Source organism: Brachyhypopomus gauderio, chromosome 12 (genome assembly GCF_052324685.1).
Source record: "Brachyhypopomus gauderio isolate BG-103 chromosome 12, BGAUD_0.2, whole genome shotgun sequence".
Lineage (NCBI taxonomy): Eukaryota > Metazoa > Chordata > Actinopteri > Gymnotiformes > Hypopomidae > Brachyhypopomus > Brachyhypopomus gauderio.
Window position 1 is genome coordinate 19081865 of NC_135222.1, and position 22035 is coordinate 19103899.

At 42.9% G+C, this 22035-nt stretch overlaps 1 protein-coding gene across 8 annotated transcripts; it reads right to left on the minus strand.

Moving 5' to 3' along the window:
• Positions 1–36: 36 nt before the first annotated feature.
• shroom2b (shroom family member 2b) lies at positions 37–21987 on the minus strand. 8 transcript variants are annotated; one of them, XM_077023525.1, is made up of 11 exons: positions 19333–19656; positions 18823–19156; positions 15159–15307; positions 7538–7666; positions 5141–7427; positions 4957–5039; positions 3731–4222; positions 3011–3538; positions 2270–2432; positions 1644–1916; positions 37–1126 (listed from the first exon to the last, which is right to left on the minus strand). In XM_077023525.1, exons 2-11 carry the CDS (start codon positions 19087–19089, stop codon positions 803–805), a joined length of 4695 nt encoding a protein of 1564 aa, XP_076879640.1. In that variant the 5' UTR covers positions 19090–19156; positions 19333–19656; the 3' UTR covers positions 37–802. The 8 variants fall into 8 exon arrangements, with proteins under 8 accessions (XP_076879640.1, XP_076879643.1, XP_076879641.1 ...); XM_077023528.1 differs by lacking the exons at positions 18823–19156; positions 19333–19656 and adding an exon at positions 21937–21987; XM_077023526.1 differs by having other exon boundaries at positions 2270–2429; positions 18823–19663.
• Between the last annotated feature and the right edge of the window lie 48 nt (positions 21988–22035).

The window sequence follows — 22035 nt, forward strand, 5'->3', positions numbered from 1 at the left end:
GTTAATAAACAATATGCAACATATTTCAGCCGGTCGTAAAAACGTCTTCATTTATGAACATGATAATTCACTTTTGAGAAAATACTTTGAAAGTACAATAACCTAGAGTTGTGTTAAAATGAAGCATTATCACTCCATTCAAGTCATTCTCTACATTGAAATAAATTAATAAAATTCATACAAGTTTTAAAATCCACTATCCCTGGTGGGAAAGTTTTTTGACAAAGAAGCAGGTAAATTATACATTTCATAAAATCCCATACATACAGTATTTGAGGTCGATTATAACTACACAAACTAATTCAACACTACGAGTCCTTTGAGTTTCAAATTTAAAACACACAAAACACAACTGACTTTAGAATTTCATTCAGAATAATGAACCAGCATGCAGTACATTATGAATACATTATGAATATGACTTACCTTTAAATATTAATACAAATCTTACATTTTAAAAAGAGCTCATTCAACAAATCCACGTATTCCCCTGTGTCTCCGTCATGTCTGATTACAGACATAGGTAAGTATAATCTAGTCTTTCAGCCTTGAGTCCCGGTCACACTGTTTCATGACAAGTACAAGGAGTTTCATCCTTTGACCTTTATCTAATAAATGACCAGCAGTTCAATTTAGAGGCATTTAGTTGCATATTAAAACATACAACCAATCAAGATGATGTGTGTGTGCCTGGCAACCGCGACAGCGAATGGGAGCGCAGCATTTAGATCTCCAACATAAACATCTGCTTATTGTGCAAGATGTTTGGATGAGCATCATGGAGTCACTGGATGACCAATCATCATTGGGGAAATCGAAGGAAGGCTGAGACTCGGCCATCAGCCTGGGGGGGCAGTGTCTGGGGGGGCAGTGTCTGCTCCAGGTTGTCCCTCAGACACTTCAACTGCTCCTCGCCCAGTTTGATCCTGTCCTCCAGTTTCCGCCGCTCGATGATGAGCGCCGACTTCATCTTGACGAAGTGCTGGTAGTCGGCCATGTGCTCCTCGCTCAGGTAGCCCGCCAGGATGGAGTGGACCAGACGCTCCCTCCTGTCCAGGTTCTCTTTCAGTTCTTTGGCGTCTTCGTGCTGGCCAATCAGGAGCTTGCGTTTCTCCATCAGTGTGCGCTGCGGGGGCGGGGCAGAATGGGGGGTTGACACACACAGACGCTCAGTTAAGAGAAGAACCACAAAGAGCCTATGTTCTATATCTGAGATCTTTTTCAGGTATTCAGTCCAACCAAATTATCAGCACATAAAATGAATCAACTGTTTGTTGCCAATCAGTTAATTAAGTGTAATTAAGTGTGTTGTGCGTGAAAATCCCAGTAGATCAGCAGTTTCTGAAACACTCAGATCATCTGGGCCGTGTCTACATGCCTAAATGGTGCCAAGTGATTGGATGATTTGACATTTGTGTTAATGGGCAGTTGGACAGGTGTACCCAATAAAGTGGCCGGTGGGTGTATTTACCCAAGTTGGACTGTGAACAGCAGCTGTATGGGACCTTTTTTTAATCATAATAGTCAATCCAGTATGATCAGTCAGCCTCACAGACAAACAGGTGTGGTCATTAGCGAAAGTAGCACAGCTAGCCAGCGTAGCTGCAGACCCTTGGCCCTGGACAGAGCTCCAGCGCCCCTACCTTCTCCTCGGCCGACGTGCTCTCCTCCAGGTTGTTGAGGGCGTTCTCCACACGCGCCAGCCTGCCGCACAGCGAGAGCAGCAGGCTGACCACTTTGTCCAGGTCACCCACGAACATGCAGAACTTCTCCAGCTCGTTGGGCTTGCACACGGCCCGCACGGTGGCCTGCACCTCCTCGCCCAGGGCGTCGTTGTCTCGCATGTCCTCCTGGAGGCTCTCCCTCGCCTCACGCAGCACCTGCAGCTTCCTGGCCAGGCTGTCCATCAGCTCCTGCTGCAGGGCGACACACAGGGGCGGGGCAAGGGCGGGGCAAGGGCGGGGCAAGGGCGGGGCAAGGGCAGGGCATTGCAGATGGGTTATGCTTGGGTGAGACCGGGCGGTTTAGAAATGAGAGGTCAGCTAGCCTTACAGCCTTACAGTCATTTATAAAATGTGTGATGATGTCCTTAAGAACACACTGACAATTACCTTAACTGCCAAGTATGTTAATTTAATTGAATTAAAGTACATGAAAACATACTTTTCTCCACATTCTGCCCACCAGATTTGGTTCACTTTTCAAAACAATAAACAATAGCAGGTGATTTTGAACATAGCGGCCTGTGCAGGCGCCTGTACCTTCTTACCTTCTTCCTTGATAGGTTGAACTCATCTTCACAGTCCTGTTCGTTCATCTGCTCCTGCATGTCCTTCATCTTAATCAGGAGCTCTGCTTTGGGTGCTGAAGTGCTGTAGTAGGAGGAGCTTGTAACCAGGGAAACCGAGGCAGCCACTCTGTCGTCCACTCTTCTGGAAGTGAGACACATTTGGGTCATTCTTGTTAAGTGTGAGGAGAATGATAATGATTTTATGTTACAAAAACAGACCTATAATTTATATATCAAAAGGCCAGAAGAACCACGTTAACCCTAATTTCATTCATTTTTATATAAAACAAGCCAAATTACAAAAACAGCAGCATATGTAATTATCATACTGGTGAAATACAAAGAACAAAGAGGTCTGAGAAAGTAAATCTCCTGTGAGTCATGCCTGTGGTAACTTTAACCGCTGAATAATAAATCTGAATGAATAAACATACATACAATGTTACACCAGCAGAGGGCAGTATTGGGTAGTTTTCTTTTTAGAGTCAGAAGCAAAACAAACAATAAAAAAAAAATTATAACCTAAACGGGAATTGCCGAAAGAAGAAGAATAATAACCATTCTCGAATATTGAATATTCACAAAATGTGTATCTGTGAAAATTTTTTTTTTAACTTTAAATGCCATTTATCAGTATTTATATCACACATCTCTCACCAGATCTGATGCTGCAGTATAATCAAATAAATATCTCTATTCAAACATACACCAACAGCTCACCTCTCCTGGGTTCTGGCAGATGTCCGTTTCACTGAACTCTTCCGCCTTTGCTGCGCACCTTCCAGAAGATGCTCGCCTTGTGGGTAGATCCCCTCCATCAGGTCCATAGTGGTCTTCATCTTCTTCTGATCCAAGATGTCCACCAGTCTCTTGTCTCTTACCATGATGTCCCTGGCTAATTCCTCTCTCTTCACATCCTCCTCAGAGAGCTCAGGCGGCACCGATATCGCCACGGTCGCCTCTGTATTGTCTGGCATTGTCCCAGCAGGAGTTTGGGCTTTTGAAGAACTGAAGTTGGCATCTTTCCGCGGGCCCTGGTAAGGGTAGACATGGGACAGGCAGCGGGACCGACCTGGAGAAGACAGCTGGCTAACCCGGTGGACGGACGTCTCATCGGTTGTCCCGATCACTTCCTCGTGCACTGGATAATTCCTTCTTTCTGTCTCAGAGTTGCTTCCTGCTTGGACATCACACACCGGCACTTTCTTCACAGCAGAGCTATGCCCTGATGTGTTCTCCACCACTTTTCTGCGGGAGGAGGCAGTGCCCACGTTGACCAAAACAGCCCCATATTGCATATGACAAAAACATTACTCGCTACGTAATTATACCAATCACAGTTCAAGCCACATTACAGACTAAACAACGGTTATTTATAGGTAGGTGAACATATGATTAACCAAGTGAATTAAACCCGTCATAAAAATGCAGAGGGATCACCTGCGACGACCGTCGTGGGGTGAGGAAGACGAGGAGCCGTATGCCGAAGGTGCGCTCACTTCAGTACTCCACTGAGGGGAAGAGGAGGGTGTTGTTGCTGGTGCAGCCACAGCAGAGAGGTGGTCTTCACTTTCTGACCTGCAATCATTTCCTGGCGCTGGTAGTGTCTGTGGGTCTTTCTCCTGGGAACCACCCGGGTCTGGGAGGCTTTCCAGGGAACGTGATGGGCATGTGGTTTCTGACCTTATGGGGCTGTACTCGGTGGGCTGGGCGACCTTTTGTGGTGCAGGGTCATTATATTCGGGTGGAAGCAGTTGTTCTAACGCCGGGTCCAAACGGAGGTGGCGAGGGTTCGGAGGTGGCAGAATAGCTACTTTGGTGGTGTGGATGGAAAGGAAATGTGCCGTGATGTTCCTGTGGTCCAGGTCACTGACTGTGTCGAACTCCAGAGGCTCAGAGATGTTGAGCATGCTGTGTCTCGTGTTAGATGCACTGAAACAAAAAACACACACATACAATTCAGTGTTGCACATTTCAGCTTTGTTGCAATCACAGGAATATACAAGTACAACAGCTTGGAATCTCTTCACTGGAAACCACAACACTAAAGTGTGGTTTTGTCCAGGTCACTTTTTTCCCCCACTGAAAACAGGAACCTTCTGTGGTCTTCCAAACACTTTTCTCCATGATGGAAGAACTTCAGAACGGAGTCGGTTTACACCTCTGACAGGGTGAAGCTTAACACTCTAGAGCACACTTACTATGAGCAACATTAGCTGAACACTCCCCACCACACATAATATGAGCAACATTAGCTGGCTCAACTGGCATATTCACTACCAGCCATATCTCCGGCCTGCTGTTGGCCAGCTGTATGTAAATATATGTTTACATTACCATGATGGGTGCACAGAACATGAGAGGTTATTTTTAATGGGCTTGAACAAAGATGATTTGACATAAAATGGAAAAGGTTATTATACCAGGGATAAATAAAAGTGTGGAAGTGTGTTTCACTTTTGGAAGTGTGTTTGCATCTACAGCACTGTATATGTGTACAGCATGCTTTTTGTCATGCATTTGATTAAAATTATAGCTAATATATCCTTGCTTATTTACATATTTTGCAATACCTAAAAGTCTGATCTTAAACATGTCAGCTATAGTCACTACCCAATACAATAACTGGTCATACAAGGGTTGACAGAAAGTCAAAAGATTCTAACCTGCCAGTATAAATCTCCTGTTGGTCTTGTTTGCATTTTGGATGAGACTCCTCCATAGACATCTGTGCTGGCATATTGATTTTCTGTTAAAGAGAGAGAACATCCATTCAATTTAGACACGTGCTCTCTACCTTTATCAAAGGAGAAGTGTGGCTCGTTCTGTCCAATACCATTTCGTACTTACATCCACTTGGAAATCAGTTGAGGGAGAAGATTTGGACCTTTCATGGATGCAAGCTAAGCTCATGCGTTCCTCCAACTCTGCATCCAGAATGTTCTCTGCTGAATGGTACCTGCTAGATGTTTTTCCTTCTGTTAATTTCCTCTGCAAGTTCCATGTTGCCTCATACTCTGCGAAGGTTCCCAGTCGCTGTTTCTCCACTGCTGCAGGGACATCTCTGCTCCCATGGTTCTCTTTAGACTTTCTATCGTTTTCACCTACAAAGGATGTGAACTTTTTTTTCCCTCCACTGATGTATTCAGTGATGCTGAGAGGGAACTTCTTCAGGACCGGTCTGGAGAAGGATGGTCTAGAAGCTCCTTCAAAGAACTTACATTTATCTTCAAAGGAGCCACCAGCCATGTGGTATGAGGTTTTCTGCTTCACTCCAACCTCATTGATCTTCTCAGGCTCTGAGAAGGAATGCCCTCTTTTCACCATGGGGAAACGCTTTCGGCTTCCAAAGCGAGAGATTTGACTAATAGCAGAACACGTTTTTGTGGATGATTCATTCCCAGGAAGCTCCAGGTCTCTCCTCTTAAACGATGTGGCCTGTAGGACCCTGGCTTGCGCCTCCTTCAGATGGTCCTTGTAGGTGTTTGTAAAAGAGCCATCTGAAGAGCACGTAGAAGTGGACTTCCAGAACCCCGAGTCCTCCTCACTTTCACCAATAAAACTCAAAGACACTGCACTTCGGCTCTTCTGAAACTGGGCCCTCTTCTGTTGGATATCATTACGTAATGAGGTCGAATACCGGTCGCCGCGCCTGCCTTGCTTACCACTCGAAGGATCAGATGTTTCTTGCTGTGTTTCTTCATTGGTCGACACCGTGGCACTGTGAGCCACAATCTGGCTGTCCTGAGTTAGAGAGTGCAACAAAGGGGTCTTGTATGGGCAGATCTTATGTTGATCCCTGGAGATCCAAGGATCCCTGAAGGTATCTCCATGTGCTACTGTGGGAAGACTTCTCTGCTCTGTCTGGTGGTACAGTATGTGCTTGCTGTGCTGGTTCTCAGCAGTTCCCCCGTCTTTCCTCCACGGATTTTCCTTGTCTCTCTCATCAGAGTTGGGCTTCACCATTACAGGACTTTGTCCAAGTGAAGAAGCTTCTGGGAGACAGACTGTCTGTTTGCAGGGCTCAATAATGCCTTTGATGCCAGATTCCTGCAGGTAGGGTGGAGGGTACTTCGACTTTTCTGGTTTCTGGCCACTGCCGTCATGGGCAGCGTCAGATTCTCGAATACGATCGTCCTCTGACGTCAACGGTGTTGGTTGTTGGGCGGTGATGCAATAGTAATGGAAGTGCTCCAGCTCATCGGGGTTGTGGTCCTGAGTGTCACTGGGCTGGGATGCAGTGGAGCTCCTGGCCTGGTAGTGTTCCTCTGCACTACTGTGTACACTCATCGGACTGCTGTAACAGCTGCCAACACTGTGCGGTTTGGGTGCACTCGCATTCCTGGGCTGAAGGTAGAAGGAACGCTCATCGCTGCCCTGCTGCTCATGCCAAGACTGACAGGCAAAGGGTGTTTGTCCCTGTCTCACATCAGTTGTCGATGACGACAAGGCCTTGCTTGTTTTGAGCGGGTTTGGAGCGTCGTCTTCAGCAGGCAGGTATACGTGGCGAATGCCTTTCGTAGGGAGCGTATTGTAGCTTCCTCGCAATTCGGGTACACTTTCACCAACGTGGTAGTCGTCAAAATGCCTGTGGGTAACTGTACTGTGAGTCTTCTGTGAAGAACACGGAGGAGGTCCTGGTGAATAGGGCACAGTCGATCCTTTCTCATGAACTTTAGTTGCGGTGAAACTGTCACTGCATAGCGGTGAGAGGGGTAGGGGTGGGGGTGGTGAGTGAGCGGCTGAAGCTTTCTCAGGGATGTGCCACAAAGGGTTCAGGTTCATCCTCCCAGAGGAGGAGGATCCGAAGCCAGTCTGTTCTTCTAACCTCGCTCTGAACTGACCTCCGTTGCTCACTGGAACCTGTAAGAACCTGTGGCTTTCGCTCATGCCGCCCTGATAAAACACGCATTCTGATGAGGCAGTGCTGCTCTGGTCTGCTGTACCACAGGGAAAGGAGTCGTGTGCAGAGTTGTTTTTATAGACACCCCTCCCGGCCACCGAATGGTCCGCTCCACTCTGGAGATTGTTAGCGGACTGGTCTATTCGTTCTATATTAGCCGCTGAACTGAACTGGTAGGATGCTTGGTGCAGATCTTGCTGGCCCCAACAGCTAGTGAAGACATTTGAGGATGAACTGAAAAAAAATAGATAACATTACTCTACCTTTATAAAGGAGACAATGCAAAGCATCCATTCATCTAAGCCCTACAAGGGTGACTGTGACGGAGAGGAATGTGAACTCACCCTGCATCACGTGCCGTCTGTCCGGCTGGCCCGAGCGCAGCAGTGGTGTCAGTGTGCGGCGGTTCCAAGGTATTTTCAGACACTTGCACAGGATGCCAGGAATGAGGTTGGCCTAAAGGTTCTTTCCTCCTAATGGGTAAATAGAAAGCGCTAGTTTGAGGACAGCCCAACACTATTAAGCATATTAAGAGGATGAGAGTTCCCAAAAGAGTGAGAGGGTTGGAGGTTTGCTGGCCATCGAGCTAAATCTGCTGATGCAAAACTGTAAATGTTAAAGTCAAATCTGTAATATTATCATTTCACCCATGAACTGAAAACTCCAACTGATTTGAACTGATTCTTCCTGTGAACCATGCAAGTCAAGAAAACAAAACCCCATGTTAGAAAGAATCATCAATCAGTGTGAATATTGTTTAACTAGCATATGCAGAAAACTGATACGCCATTGTGAAAAATATCAGTCTGATGTTAATGTGTGACGGTAATCCATGAATGACCATACTGGAGATCAGATTTATGTGTAATCCTTTACTTGCACGTGAACAGAGCAGCTACGGCTAAGACACCACGTGGCATTACGGGTAACGCTGAAGTGTATGAGGAAGGGAAATGGTACACAGGAGAGGATCATGGGGCTGGGGATTGGAAAGGAACCAACTGTTGCAAAATACCTCATGGAGCTTTGCAAAATCTTCGTTAGAAAGCCTCTGGCCACATGTATGTCATTTTTTGCAGGGATTGTTTCTGTTACAATATCCATCATTTTAACCTTCCTTTTACAGCGTGGAAAAGGAAGGGGGATGTATAAACCGCTCAGTAAGAGGTCCCGTTTCGTCAAATGTCCACATGCCTGGACAGTATATATGGCCTAGACTCAGAGACAGAGAGAGAGGTGCCTTACACAGAATCATTAACTAACAATCCAATGTTAAGTAATGTCTTTGGTCACCAATGTTTTTCAGCATACTATTTTGCTGACACATGCTTGAACAGCACAGTTTCCTGTACAATCCAGGGCCTTAGTAACATCTGAGCAACTCCTATTTTCATGACTGGTTTTCTCAGAATTGTTTAAAAGCAGCATCTATAATAACAAAACCACTTAAATATGTCAGTTGTACAGTGCACAGAATCTGTGTTAATACTCAAGTTATTCAGTACAACGCTCCCAGCTGTATATAAGCCAGATCAAACTGCCCAATTTAAGAGATTCAATGACCAGCCATACAGAAATTGCACATCTTTTATAGAGAAATGAGCCTTTAAAATATAAGATGTAGACTAACTTCTTTTGTTTAAGCTTTGTCTGTCTAAAGTTTAATTTCTAAAATGTAAACATTTCCATGACATAAGAACTGCAACAGATGAATCTACTTCTGCTGCAGCTTACATTTCTCCAAGCATCTTTGCAGATGTAATTAAATTATTAAATATATTCAGTATTAAATGAACTGTTATTGTGGCAGTTTTTAACTTGACTATTAGTCTAGTATATAAATGAGCCGTTTTCTTGTACATGCTTTCGAGAGTACATGCACACAGATGTTTTTGTCTGCTAAAAGACTGTTGGGAGATTCACTGAGAAGACTTATGCCATGTTACAGTTACAGCTCCAGTTCAATAAAAATGTCCCTTTTCCACATATGACAAAAGTAGAAAATCTGCTTTACCTGAATAGACACAGCAAACACAACGCATTATGCACTTTAGTTGTAACCCTACTCAGTGTAAAGAGGTACTTTCTCCTTACAAATTCCAATGAATTGCAAAAACATCACTCACCTAATCTTTGCAGTCAAAGTCAAACCAAAGTCACAGTTATTTTCTCATGCATTTAAACGTATTCTTGTGTTTTTATAATAAAATAAAGGGGACCAGCTGAAAGGGACTCTGCTTTGGGGCATATTTCTCCAGCCAGTGCCCTCCACTCATGCTTTAAATAAGGGCACGAGTGCAATAGAACCTCCTGGAAGACCTGCAGGACCTTTAATGCATTTATACCAGGACCTCCCACCTCTCTGCACAATAACTCTCTAGGCAAAACAGAGACTGACCAATAGGCCATCAGCACTCCCACACACTCACAGACACACACAAGCTCCGCACAAAGGCCACGCCCCTGTGCTGTCCACCACTGAGTGGGTGGCTGATGGTATTTGCGCGCCCTGGTCAATAGGAGATTTTCTTTGGGGATTATGAAGATTTAGCACCTGCGGACGGGAGCGTATGGGGCTGTCCAGTCATAACAAGTGTCATAATCAGCTTCTCTGATAGGCTAATGGTGCATAAACAATGGGGGACTGCAGGAGCTCTCTTGTTGTCACAAGTGAGCAATCACTCATCTATTAGTAATTGGACTGTAGGGTTTGGGCCATCTGTAGAGACTTGCCATAGCAAAAACAAATAAGATAAGATAATCCTTTATTAATCCTGCAACGGGGAAATTTGCAATATTACAGCAGCAGAGAGGAAGGGACAGAGAAAGAAGTATAAAAACAATATATAAGATAAAAAAATTTACAAAAATCTATATGTACAAAACATAAGCAAAGCAAAACAATAAAAATCAATATTGTATGACCAATATTATTCAGGATAATTGTATTGTAATTGTAAAAGTGTATCATTTCCACATGTAGTCATATGTCTTTAACCAAGCAGAAGACAGAGAGAACAGCGTTGGTGAGATGGTGTGTGGCATTTTAGTGTTTTCTAAACCGAAATATAATCTGTTTTTTTTGTGTGAATATTTTAACAAGCTGTAATGCATCTTGGGTTTTCCCAACTATAATTGAATAAGAGAAGTGGTTACATTCTTCCTTAAATGAGTCACCACGTATGTGTCCGGTAGCTCCAGTTGCCTGTGTGTGAGGCAGGAGGCAGCTGTTAGTCTGGCCTGCTTACTGAATGGAGCCAGGCAGACAGCACAAAGGAAAGTGCCACTATAATCACAACCAGGCTCAGCAGTGTGGGGGCACCTCAAAGCCACCACAGCCTTCTCCAAACAGACACTTTAACACCGTTCTGGCAGAAGGCCAAACGTTTCATTTAACTAAAATCTAATTGATAACTGATATCTCTTTGCTTTTTTGAATATTTTTTAAAGTATTACATTAAGATGAAATGACAATTGGAATTTTAATCTCTTATTCAGGTCACTTAAGACTCTGAGGAGAAACTTTCAAATAATGATGATCACTCCACTGTGAATGTGGTTAATCAACATTTTCCATGGTTTCCTCAACACTGATTAGATGATGATAAAATCATTCTCAAGAGTCTTCTTAGACTGTGGAATATATGGGCAGCAACTTACAATTTACATAAAATTACATCAATGAAACTAGTGCTGGATATCTACATTGCTGAAGCTCAGTAAACTGCAGGTGTGGGACCCAGTGAGTGAAAACAAGCAAAGAAGCTGTCATGAGGGGTCATGAGAGGTCATGAGGGGTCATGAGAGGTTATCTTTGCGCTCAGAGAGTTTACCTGGAACTGTGGTGGTCTGTGTTGGTGAAGACATCTCTTTCCCAAAGAGGCATTTGGATTAGCACTGGGCTACTGACCCCATGGAAATGTGAGAAGGGAAGAGGGTGTAAAAGAAAACCAAGCGGAGGAAGAGACAGTACATGTCTGACACGGTCTCATTCTTCCACCGTGACCTGGAGGAAACAGGGATTGTGAGATCACACTCGCCTTCACAGTCCGTGTTATTCACAAGAGAGAAACACACACTCAACACGCTTCGTTATCACAGTGGGAAATGAAAGTGGCCATAGTCTACAGATCCACACCCAGCCAATCCTCTGTGGAAAAAAAAGGAAAAATTAATATGGCATGTGATGAGGGGTGTGAGGGAGACACAGGCACTCTCATGTAGACTGGACAACCAAATCCCCATATTAACCTCCCCATCACTTTTTAAATTAGCCTGAACTCTTGTGTCAACCATAAACTTATGGTGTGCTTGCTGACTAATAAATGCGATACTGTGACTGGATGTGGTTGAGGTCCCGTCCCTCAGTGCTGAGTGTCTAATCCTGATGGCTTCTCCCACCTTGCACAAGGGGTACCAGTACTGCTCGGGTTCTGTTCTCCCAGCGAGATGCAAACTAAGGGTACTAAACAAAGCCCAAATAGAGGCTCACACCAGCAGACAAATTAACCGTGTGACCATTAACCGTGATGTGATAGAAAATAAAGGGGGTGAAAAAGACTGAAATTAAGATTTCGCATTCAGAGAGGAAGAAGGCAGGCTCCAGTTTATGTGTGTGATATTGCAGAAGTGTTGACATGAAGCCAGTCATCTGTAATCTGGGAGCATAATTTCCACTCATATAAAGCATCCCCCCATCACTTCAAGGACAATCTTTGGTGAGCCCAAATATGCCATGGCTAGAGCAGTTCATATTCTTTTTCCAAAACTTATCCTTAAACTTCTGGCTTAAACAAATTGAAAGGGTTTTGCATGTGAAAAGACTTTAAAAATATATTCAAATACCAAAAACATTTGTAAATATTTTACAAGCACCTACCAAACTCTAACATAAATATACAAGCAAGCGATGTCCCTGCCCATTTCTGTAAGATCTTAATATAGCTTCAAGCAAGTTCATTTGCTGAAATACCTTATCTGTTGAATGGGATAGAGATGTATTCCTCTCCAAGGAATGCCTCAATGTACGTAGCACTAAACAGAGTTTAGGCCCCTGTGTTAAGATTACTCTGTCCCCAAAAAGCCCCTCCAAAACAATGGGCTAACACACCACAGCCAATCCCGTGACTAGAATGAACTCGCAATGGCACCTAGGCAATGGCACCATCCATTTCTTTAACATGAAGGGGGGGTTTAGTTAAGGATATTAGCCTTACCGTTTACATTACAATAACTTTCAGACAGAAAATATCTTATTATTGTTACTGTCTTTTCACATAATGCATACATACAATTTAAGTAATGAAAAAATGAGTTTATGGTACCTTTTGAATTCAAAGGTTATTTGTTATCCAGTTTGCTAAGGTTTGGCCAGCTTTGCGGGTTGTAATTGGATTCTGGACTATGGCAGCAGTAGCCGGCATCACTGAGGTCAAAAGACTCACTCAGATTATGTAATAAGTGTGAAAAGTATAATATGTATAATACATTACAACTGAGTAACAGAGTGGAAAAATTAGTCTTGTAATTATTACTTCAATTGTTATGTCAAGACTGCTATTTTCCCAATGTATTTGTGGCCTAAACATTCTTCCAACCTACAAATACAATTTTATGCACAGCTCAAATAAACTAAACATTCTATGTTTAAATGTTTAAAGTGTTACATTACAGTGTTCTTTAGCCCATTAACCTTTTATCAGATATGAACATGCGATAATGAGTCATCTAAAAGCTTCACATTACATACATATTCTCCTATAATCACCTGTAATAAAAAAGTACAGCAAAACTCACAAATTATACTGTTCCTTCAATATTTTTGATAATAATATATATACAGTATATTTAAACCACAAAGCTGACAACATTCTTGCCACTAGATGGCACGCATCATTCAGTAAGAAGTAGACCATGTTCATGAGGTGAATGTGCAGGGTTGCATATCAAGCGTCCTGCATGCCATGGTACAGTGTGTCTTCATGCTAATCAGACTGAAAAATGGCACTAACAGAGTCTGATGATGTGCACAGTAAGAAACAAAGCCATACCAGTCATAACCACACTATGTCAATTCCGACATGAATTCACAAAAGAACAGGCAATCCTGGTAATGTTACTCTAATCCAGCACATAGTGCTACCCAATAGGACGAGTGTTTCAAAGACAGATCAGGGCTTATGGCCCCAAACCCCACCCAACACCTCTTTCCATTAAATGACACAGTCATTAGTTCCTCATTAAACTCTCCAAAGAGGCTGGAGGGGTTTCCCTGTGTTCTTGGCAGGGGCTGAGTTTCTCACAGGGTCTCTGGTAAAAGGTACCCCACAGTCTTTACCCACACACTGGCCGGGTAGCCCTGGGACCGCAACGCTGGAGAACAGAGAAAAGCCTACGAGGACGGGACACAGCGGAGAGGGACAATGGTGACCCATGGAAGCTTTGTGAGATGGTGTTCACTCCAGCAGAATAATGAAGCCCCTTTGTTCCACTTTGCTAAATAATGGTGTCATCCTCTAGCCAACAGGACTGACCATGCTTTCGTGGTGGCTCCATTGTTTACCCAGGACTTTATTTTCATTCCATTTCCTTTGTAACATGCACAGATTACAACTTACATGCCTAAATAGGTCATACGAGAATTTCCATTGCTATAAATGTATTTTATTGAAAAATAAATGTGGAATCAATACTATAGCCATTGTCTGTCCACCTCTGTTTGGACAGGAAAGGAATGATGAATAACCAGACATGTTTAACGAAAGCAAACTCCCAACGCACAAGCAGAACAACTATTTTAAAAGCTCTCCACCCGATTAATTCTAAAACATTAACTCTGAAACTCCAAAGACACAAACACTTAATCTAGCCTCAATCTGGGACTGAAACAGAAAGCTTGTATTGTGACATTCTCTACAAGTCACCACATTAAAAGTTAGCATGGACATTTCCAAATTAATGCTATTTTAAACATTTGGCTTTGATGTCCCTTTCATTTTGTAAAAAAACAATGCAGAATCATATAATGCATTTCACACATTCTATTTAAATACAGTCGTCTTCTTGCACAGGAGGAACACAAACCCCACTTATCCGCTGTGGTCAAGTAATGATCAGTTATCACCAAAACGGCCTCCGGTTTAGAACTCGGTTTAGTTTGTGGACTGGCAAAGTGATCTCAGACACATTAGCAGATGCGGATGAATCACAAAGGGCAATGGCGTGTTTGTGAGGTCTGAATCTAAACCTAACAATGAAGAGATTTTTGTGGTAGAAGCTTGTTTTCCTTAAGCTTTTCAGATTGGGCCATATATTGCCTGCATGGTTTTACTCATGGAATGCACAGGGAGAGTTTAAGACAAATGTCTGCAAGGAAGTGTGCAAGTACTTCAAGAGTGATGATTCAGTCCATTATACAAGTCCTATATTTTTTAGCTTAGATCTTAACCAAAGTGGAAACCAGTGGTGGTATGTGGATATACTAAGACTAAACCAAACACCAAACTGGCTTTATGAGAAAACTGTTGTGATGAGACCTTAAGCTCCTTTAAGAGACCCAGGAAACTCCTGTAAGAGACCCAAGAAACCCCTGTAAGAGACCCTGGAAACCCCTGTAAGAGACCCAAGAAACCTCTGTAAGAGACCCAAGAAACCTCTGTAAGAGACCCAAGAAACCCCTGTAAGAGACCCAGGAAACCCCTGTAAGAGACCCAAGAAACCCCTGTAAGAGACCCAAGAAACCCCTGTAAGAGACCCAAGAAACCCCTGTGAGAGACCCAAGAAACCCCTGTGAGAGACCCAGGGAACCCCTGTGAGAGACCCAGGGAACCCCTGTGAGAGACCCAGGGAACCCCTGTGAAAGACTCAGGGAACTCCTGTAAGAGACCCAGGAAACCCCTGTAAGAGACCCAGGAAACCCCTGTAAGAGACCCAGGAAACCCCTGTGAGAGGAGAACCAAGCCCTACCGTTTGATCTTCAGGGTCAGGGTTTGGGATGAACTCTTCACCAAGCAAATGGCTTCTTGCCTGTAGCCACTTAGGGGAATGCCATTAATATTGACAATCTCATCGCCCACCTGGAGGTAGGCAGATTCTGCCCAGCTTCCCTCTTCTACCTGTTCTCACACACACACACACACACACACACACACACGCACGCGCATGCACGCACACACGCACACACGCACGCACACACAGAGTGATATTATAGCAAGACACATTGTAAACCTTGCACTGCATGTTGCTATTAAGTGCTATGACAGAGCAGAATCTATTTTTTATTCTGTTTAGTTTTATCAGACAGGCACAGGGTGCATGTTAGTGCAGAGGACACAACAGCCACTGGAGACGTGGGCTGTGGTCAGAGCCGTCACTCTGAGAGCAACCGATAAGCTGTGGCCCAGCATACGCAGCCAGGCCTGGGTCATTCCTTCTTCTGTTCTCACGTTTGCTGGCTGACTGGTGGGAAACTGGTCGGCACTGATACTTCTAGCCGACACGTTTGACGAGCTACATAACATCTCTCCAACCAAACCAAACCGCAGATCCAGTCCTGCAGAAGACGAGGACGACAAGACAGACGCGAGGCGTAATTATTGCTTTAGCCAGAGGCCATACAACAGGGAAATTCACACGTGGCAAAGTTAATGAGGGATAACTCCAAAATGTTCCTCATACTCATGTAAGCTCATAAGAGGCCTCGGGGGATGTTCTGTGCCAATGCCAATAAAGAACTGATGGCAGTGATAAAACAGGAATGCACTGTACGTTTTGGACTCTGCAATGACCTCACCTTAGCACAACCGCCATGCTGGAACACAGACCCCAGCCCACAAGTGCAGCATGGCGGCTGATGACCTACCGGTCGCCATTAGCAGCAGGTTACGTTCCTCCCTTCCAGAGAAGAATGACAGGTGACCTGAGTCCGCCGGCTAAAATATTCATGCGGCTGAAACACGAGAGGTCGCTGGGGGCCCCGCCTCCCAACCTCCGACCACACAGGAGTAAAGAGGGCGGGGCCACACCAAGCTGAGGGTTTTGAAACCATCACGTCCAGAGGTGACCCAACAAAAGGTAACTCCTGATCAGCAAGACTTGGTCATCTTAGAGGTGGCTACCACCTCACGCTGTTTAGAGTGCATGGCCAACATTAACAGTTAACAGGTAAACAGTTACTCTCTAAGATCAGTATCTAAAAAAATACTTCTAGACAGGGCCATCATGGATAGAGCAAAGTTGTAGGATGAAGGTTTTATGAGAAGATGGTTGTGTGCATATAGTACAAGGTCAACAAGAAACCCTCAGTAAAGCCCCATAACAAATGACACATTTGTTGTGGTGACAACAAGTGTGTGTGTTGTCACTGAACATATACGATCTCTGAAGACATCACTATAATTTACAATGAACGCGCTGCATCGGTGTGCATGTACATACAAAAAAAACACCAGTGCCGTAGGGCACAAGTGTACTGTACATACACAGGTGTCAGTCAAACAACTTGGAATGAGGAAAGAAAATGAGTAATGAAGAATAAAACATGGTGTGCAGTATAAAAGGTAAAGGTCATCTCCAGACTCCAGGAAATTCAGCCTCTGCTTCCAAAAAAGACTCAAATATGCTGGGAATTTTAATTATAACCAGCTTGTTTATTTTGAAATGGCGTGCTCCGGAGCAGAGCCAGTGGCGGCCCAGAGTCACAGGAAGAGTGAACCTTGATGTCTCACCCACAGCTTGGACTTCACAGAGACAGCCAGTGCCCCACAAAACTAGGAATCTTCCAAGTGTTGTTTACATCTATGCAGCACGATGCCACTGACACGGAAAGTGTAACAAGCCACATTCAGCTACCCCAGAGTGGCCTTTTTAATGTACGTAGTATTTCTGCATTAAAAAAACACACACCATCTCCTCCTCGTCTGATAGGCTGCTGCAGTCCATTACACACATTCGGACGTCTGTGACATTTGAGGGCGCAGAGTGAGCAAGAGTGCCATTGTTTGCGCGGCCTTGGAAAAGCTGAATAATGTGATCCAGGACTAAATTTACCACGCCACACCTCGCGAGCCTGCGCACGGCACAAATAATTCAGCACGCTCCCAGAATCCCACAAATCGCACGCATTCCGCTCCGGCTCCTGGCACCGCCAGTATCTTCTGGTGCGAACTCCTGAGCCTGTCTTCCTCATACATCCCGCAAGGAGACTTTTCAGCACCAGCTGACCTTGAGGGCATTTATTTGGATGGGTAATTTAGCATCCCGCTGCCCCCAAGTCTGAGCCTGGCTGTGTAGTTCTCAGTGATAAAACTTCTGTCCCTCACCTATATGTATACGGCATGGACATAATGCAGATGAGTCACTATGATAAGTCTCCAGAATGATACCTGAAGTTCCTCATTCAAGACATCACTTCACTAAGAAAGTGTTCTCAAACGTCTTTTAGAGGCTGCACAGGATTTTATAAAACATTTAATAATCTTGTTCCATCAGAGACTTTCCTGGAAATATGTACTGGCTATATTTATAACGAACCCTCAGCTCACACCAAACCTGGGATCTCCAAACTACAGGGCCACTGACCAAACCGGCTACAAAGTTCTATGTAATTTTGTTTCATAACACACAGAGGTCATGAGAGCCTATAAATCTTGAGTTTAACATCTACATGTCATAACCACTGGAACACACAAAAGGAAATGCAGTCAACATGAATGTATCTATAAATCGGGGACCGAGAATGAGAATGTTGTGTGCCAAAGAGGTAAAGTGTGAGGTCATGTTGTCACGAGGTGTGAAAGAATTAACTGAAGTGTTAAATGCAGCTGATTCAGAAGAAACAAAACATGTTCCATATGGCACAGAGAAAGGGCAGAAGACAAATAAGAATGTGACAGTCCAGCATATAGTCTCTATTTAAAACTGTTAAAGACCATAGAGCTATTCTTGCACAGATGTGGTTTCCAGTGAAGATGAGATGGACTGAAGTTTATGGGCTAAACACTGCAAATGTCACTGTTGAATTGACACCTAGTGAAAAGTTAATAAGTCTAGCTTTATGTAAATTAAGTCTAAGAGTCATTTCAACATGTTCATTCAGACCTGGTCTTTTTTTTTTGTCTGATCTTTCCCTGTGCACATTAGTAGACCATGTACCAGAGTATGTCAGAAAGAAAATAAACATTTGTTTTCTTTATCTTTATTAAGTACATTTATGAAAGAACTTGAGAAATTGATAACATGGATGTTAGATGTCTATGAGCATGGTACTGTCAGTACCTCTGTAATGAGCAGTGGCTCTTGGTCTATATGTGTGTGTACTGTCTGTACCTTTGTGATGAGCAGTGGCTCTTGGTCTGTGTGTGTGTACTGTCTGTACCTTTGTGATGAGCGGTGGTTCTTGGTCTATGTGTGTGTGTACTGTCTGTACCTTTGTGATGAGCGGTGGTTCTTGGTCTATGTGTGTGTGTACTGTCTGTACCTCTGTAATGAGCGGTGGTTCTTGGTCTATGTGTGTGTGTACTGTCAGTACCTCTGTAATGAGCGTTGGCTCTTGGTCTATGTGTGTGTGTACTGTCTGTACCTTTGTGATGAGCGGTGGCTCTTGGTCTATGTGTGTGTGTACTGTCTGTACCTTTGTGATGAGCAGTGGTTCTTGGTCTATGTGTGTGTGTACTGTCTGTACCTTTGTGATGAGCAGTGGTTCTTGGTGCTCCAGACCTCCCCTTAGACTGAAACCCCAAGGAGCTCCCCCGGTGAGGACTACGTGTACCAGCTCCCATTTCGCTCCGTCTGCACCAGTGTGGTGGTGCTCCAGGGACATCCACGGTTCTCGCTCGTCCAATGTCTCGCTGTCTCCTAACAGGACTCCGAGTTGCGGGCTGGCGTCCACAACTTCCATCGCGCTCAAGTCAGATCAAAGCAGGTGCCACGGCGTAGACTATTCCCACTGACCAGTAGCAATTACTCTTATAGTAATAAAGATAAACTCTTTATTTAATAATTTATTGAATTCTATTAAGTAAAATAAAATGATCGCACTATGATGTGCTTAGATATCGGCAATGCAGTCAGAATTTACAGAAGTGCAGTACTTGGAGAAAAGGGAGATCCTCTCCTACGCTATATGATGACTATTGCTCACCCGCACACTTGTGTTAACCGTATCATCATCTTGATTTTCCAAGTCTTGTATGAATCCAGAAAAATAAATGCAAAATATCAGCACCGAATCCTTACCGTAATTCCATAGCTCGTTAACGCGTACACTTTGCTGATATATACTATAAATTAACAGTGTCCAAATGGACAGCATGCTATTTGTAAAAAAACATACTCTACATTACGACTTTACAACAATAAGCATATACAGAAAAGGTAAAGTCTTTGTAGCGCACACGAAGTTTGGCTTTCATCCTCTGAGGAGAATAACTATTTGGCGACCACGCGTATCGCGTCCTAACCTGTAACGTGCTCACATGCGCCATCTGTTGGTACATTATAAGACACACAAAGTAGGCATGCCCTAGTGCAGGCTTAATACACTAGTCAACAAAATTAGTTTTTGCTAAAAAAAGGTCGATCTTATAGTATGTATTATTCTGAAATTAGATTTTTCTATCACATATGGTTTTTAAGTATCTATATTTTGCATGAATTATATATTACTCATAAATAAAAACGTCATTACACTTACACATTACTCGTGTGCAAACCCTTTCAAAATGTACAGACTTAAAAAAAAGTTTTGCCTGTACCTGTACTAATTACTTCAGATAGAAAGAAAACTTCAGCAGGCAGAAAACATACATCAACAGATTCATATCAGTATAATGACATTTACTACTGCAGCATTGATTTAATTCAGCTACAACTCATTGAAGATCTACATGTTGTAGATTTAGCATGTGCATTGAGTTTGGTTGTATGCCTCATGTTACTGACATGTTACAGTAATATAATCACAGATTAACTGCATTGCAAAAACCATTATGTTTTTCATTATCTTATTCATAGTAATCTCATTTAGACTCATAGTAATGGTGTCTGTATGGTGTATGGTGGTGTATGGCAGTTTGGTTGTCATAAGATCTTTTGCAAACAGTTAAGATCACCATCATTTAACTCTGTTTGTACATTGTTAATTAGTGTTTCCTGTTTTCACCACTCCAGCAGAATTTCGAGTCAGAGCAACAAAACTCATCATGTAGTGCTTTGCCGAGTCAGTTCTTTTTAGAAAGGGAGTGAGAGTGAGTGGTTCATGTTTTAAGTCACTTGGACCTTGTTCAGAAAATCCCTCTGAATGATCCATTATTCAGATCCATTATATATACTCTCTGTGGTTACTTACCCTACTTTCCTGACGTCATTTGCCATTTGTCAGGGTTGCCCTGGTAACCACTAACATCCTCAAGAGATATGTTTCATGGTTAGGACAAGCGCTGTTTTTGTTTTAAAGTGTCACTCTATAGACCAACCGTTTATCTGCTTGGATTTATTGCATGGCAACATTTTTGCACGTGTGTAAATCTCAATTTCAGTAGTAGCATTTGACTTATTCTGGATATTCTTCTTCAACCCTTAACATGACATAATTGTTTTATGCTTAACCAGTTGCTGAATCACATCGTGTTATCGTTTCTGCATGCAGCACGTGCATCTTTTTTTTAGAACTTTAGAACATTTAGAACCTTTCTATGTTCTATTTTTTGGTTTTATGCTCCTTTCTGATTCATTCCAAAAAGCAATCACGTGGGTTTGTGAGCCTGTATCAAATCTGTGATGTGTGATGTCGTAGGTTTCAAAGATCCGTTCATGGAGCATTATCAAATTTGCATTAGTATATATAACTTAAAAACACAGCTAATATAGAATGACAATAAACCACAACAATAATAATAGTGAAAATAGTGAATAGTGAAATATAGAAAGTAATATATGTATATGAAATATTATAAAATCACAGAAGTTTAACAAATATAGCTAAACTATAAATAGTACCAGCGATTGTACCACTTAATACACCTCGTTATCTTGGAAAATGGGATGTGGCTCCATTTACAATAGCCCTTAGACTTCCAGTTGTATACCTGACTTAAATTTTTCTCTAGTAGCAGAAGTGGTTTTTAAGTCAGTAAGTCGTCCGAGTAATAATTTGCATGTCACCTATTTTATTTCTAATAATTTTACAGAAGCAACCATTATGTATTGTGTACATAGGTTATTCACATCAATACAGCTCTCATGTGAACAAAGCGGCAAGACATTTTTATTTTAAGTAGCTATGACTCAGCATCAACAAAGACGTTTAAGATATAGTCCTTTAAAACGTCTTTTTATATAAACATAACTGTCCTTTTATTTATACATATAGCCTATACTATCCGGAATGTTTTGACGCTGTAACAACGTGCATCGCAGAACGTACAAAAAGTTTAGAGAATGACTATTCAGGCCAGATGTGTGCTGGAATATCTTGAAGATGATAACGCAAATTACTTTATTTCTGACTTACGGGTAGGCTAGACTTAAACATTTAAGGGAACTAAATTCCACTAGATTTTCACATATCTTCTCTATTGTGCATGAAGACTCACGATCATAGCCTCAAATTGCAAATGGCAATAATCGTTAAAACTGTCCTGCCTTTCCGACAGAAAAAAACAAATGTTGCCTAATATTTTATTTATTGTGAATCTGGATCCAAGCAACTCTAACGCGTAACGGATACACTTCCTGTTTCACATACCTTCGTTTTGTTGTAGCCGCCGACAGACAATACCATCACTTTGGAGGGATGCTACATTATGCCGATATCACTCTTAGGCGTAAACGTGTTTAAAAGTAA

Bases quoted from the DNA above. Each gene is read 5' to 3' on its own strand.
- shroom2b (XM_077023525.1), bottom strand. From the start codon at position 19,089: ATGGAAGTTGTGGACGCCAGCCCGCAACTCGGAGTCCTGTTAGGAGAC. The intron at 5,040-5,140 runs GTAAGTACGAAA...TCTCTTTAACAG, and splicing joins CAACTGATTTCCAAGTGGAT to AAAATCAATATGCCAGCACA. The intron at 1,917-2,269 runs GTAAGAAGGTAC...GTCGCCCTGCAG, and splicing joins TCAACCTATCAAGGAAGAAG to CAGGAGCTGATGGACAGCCT.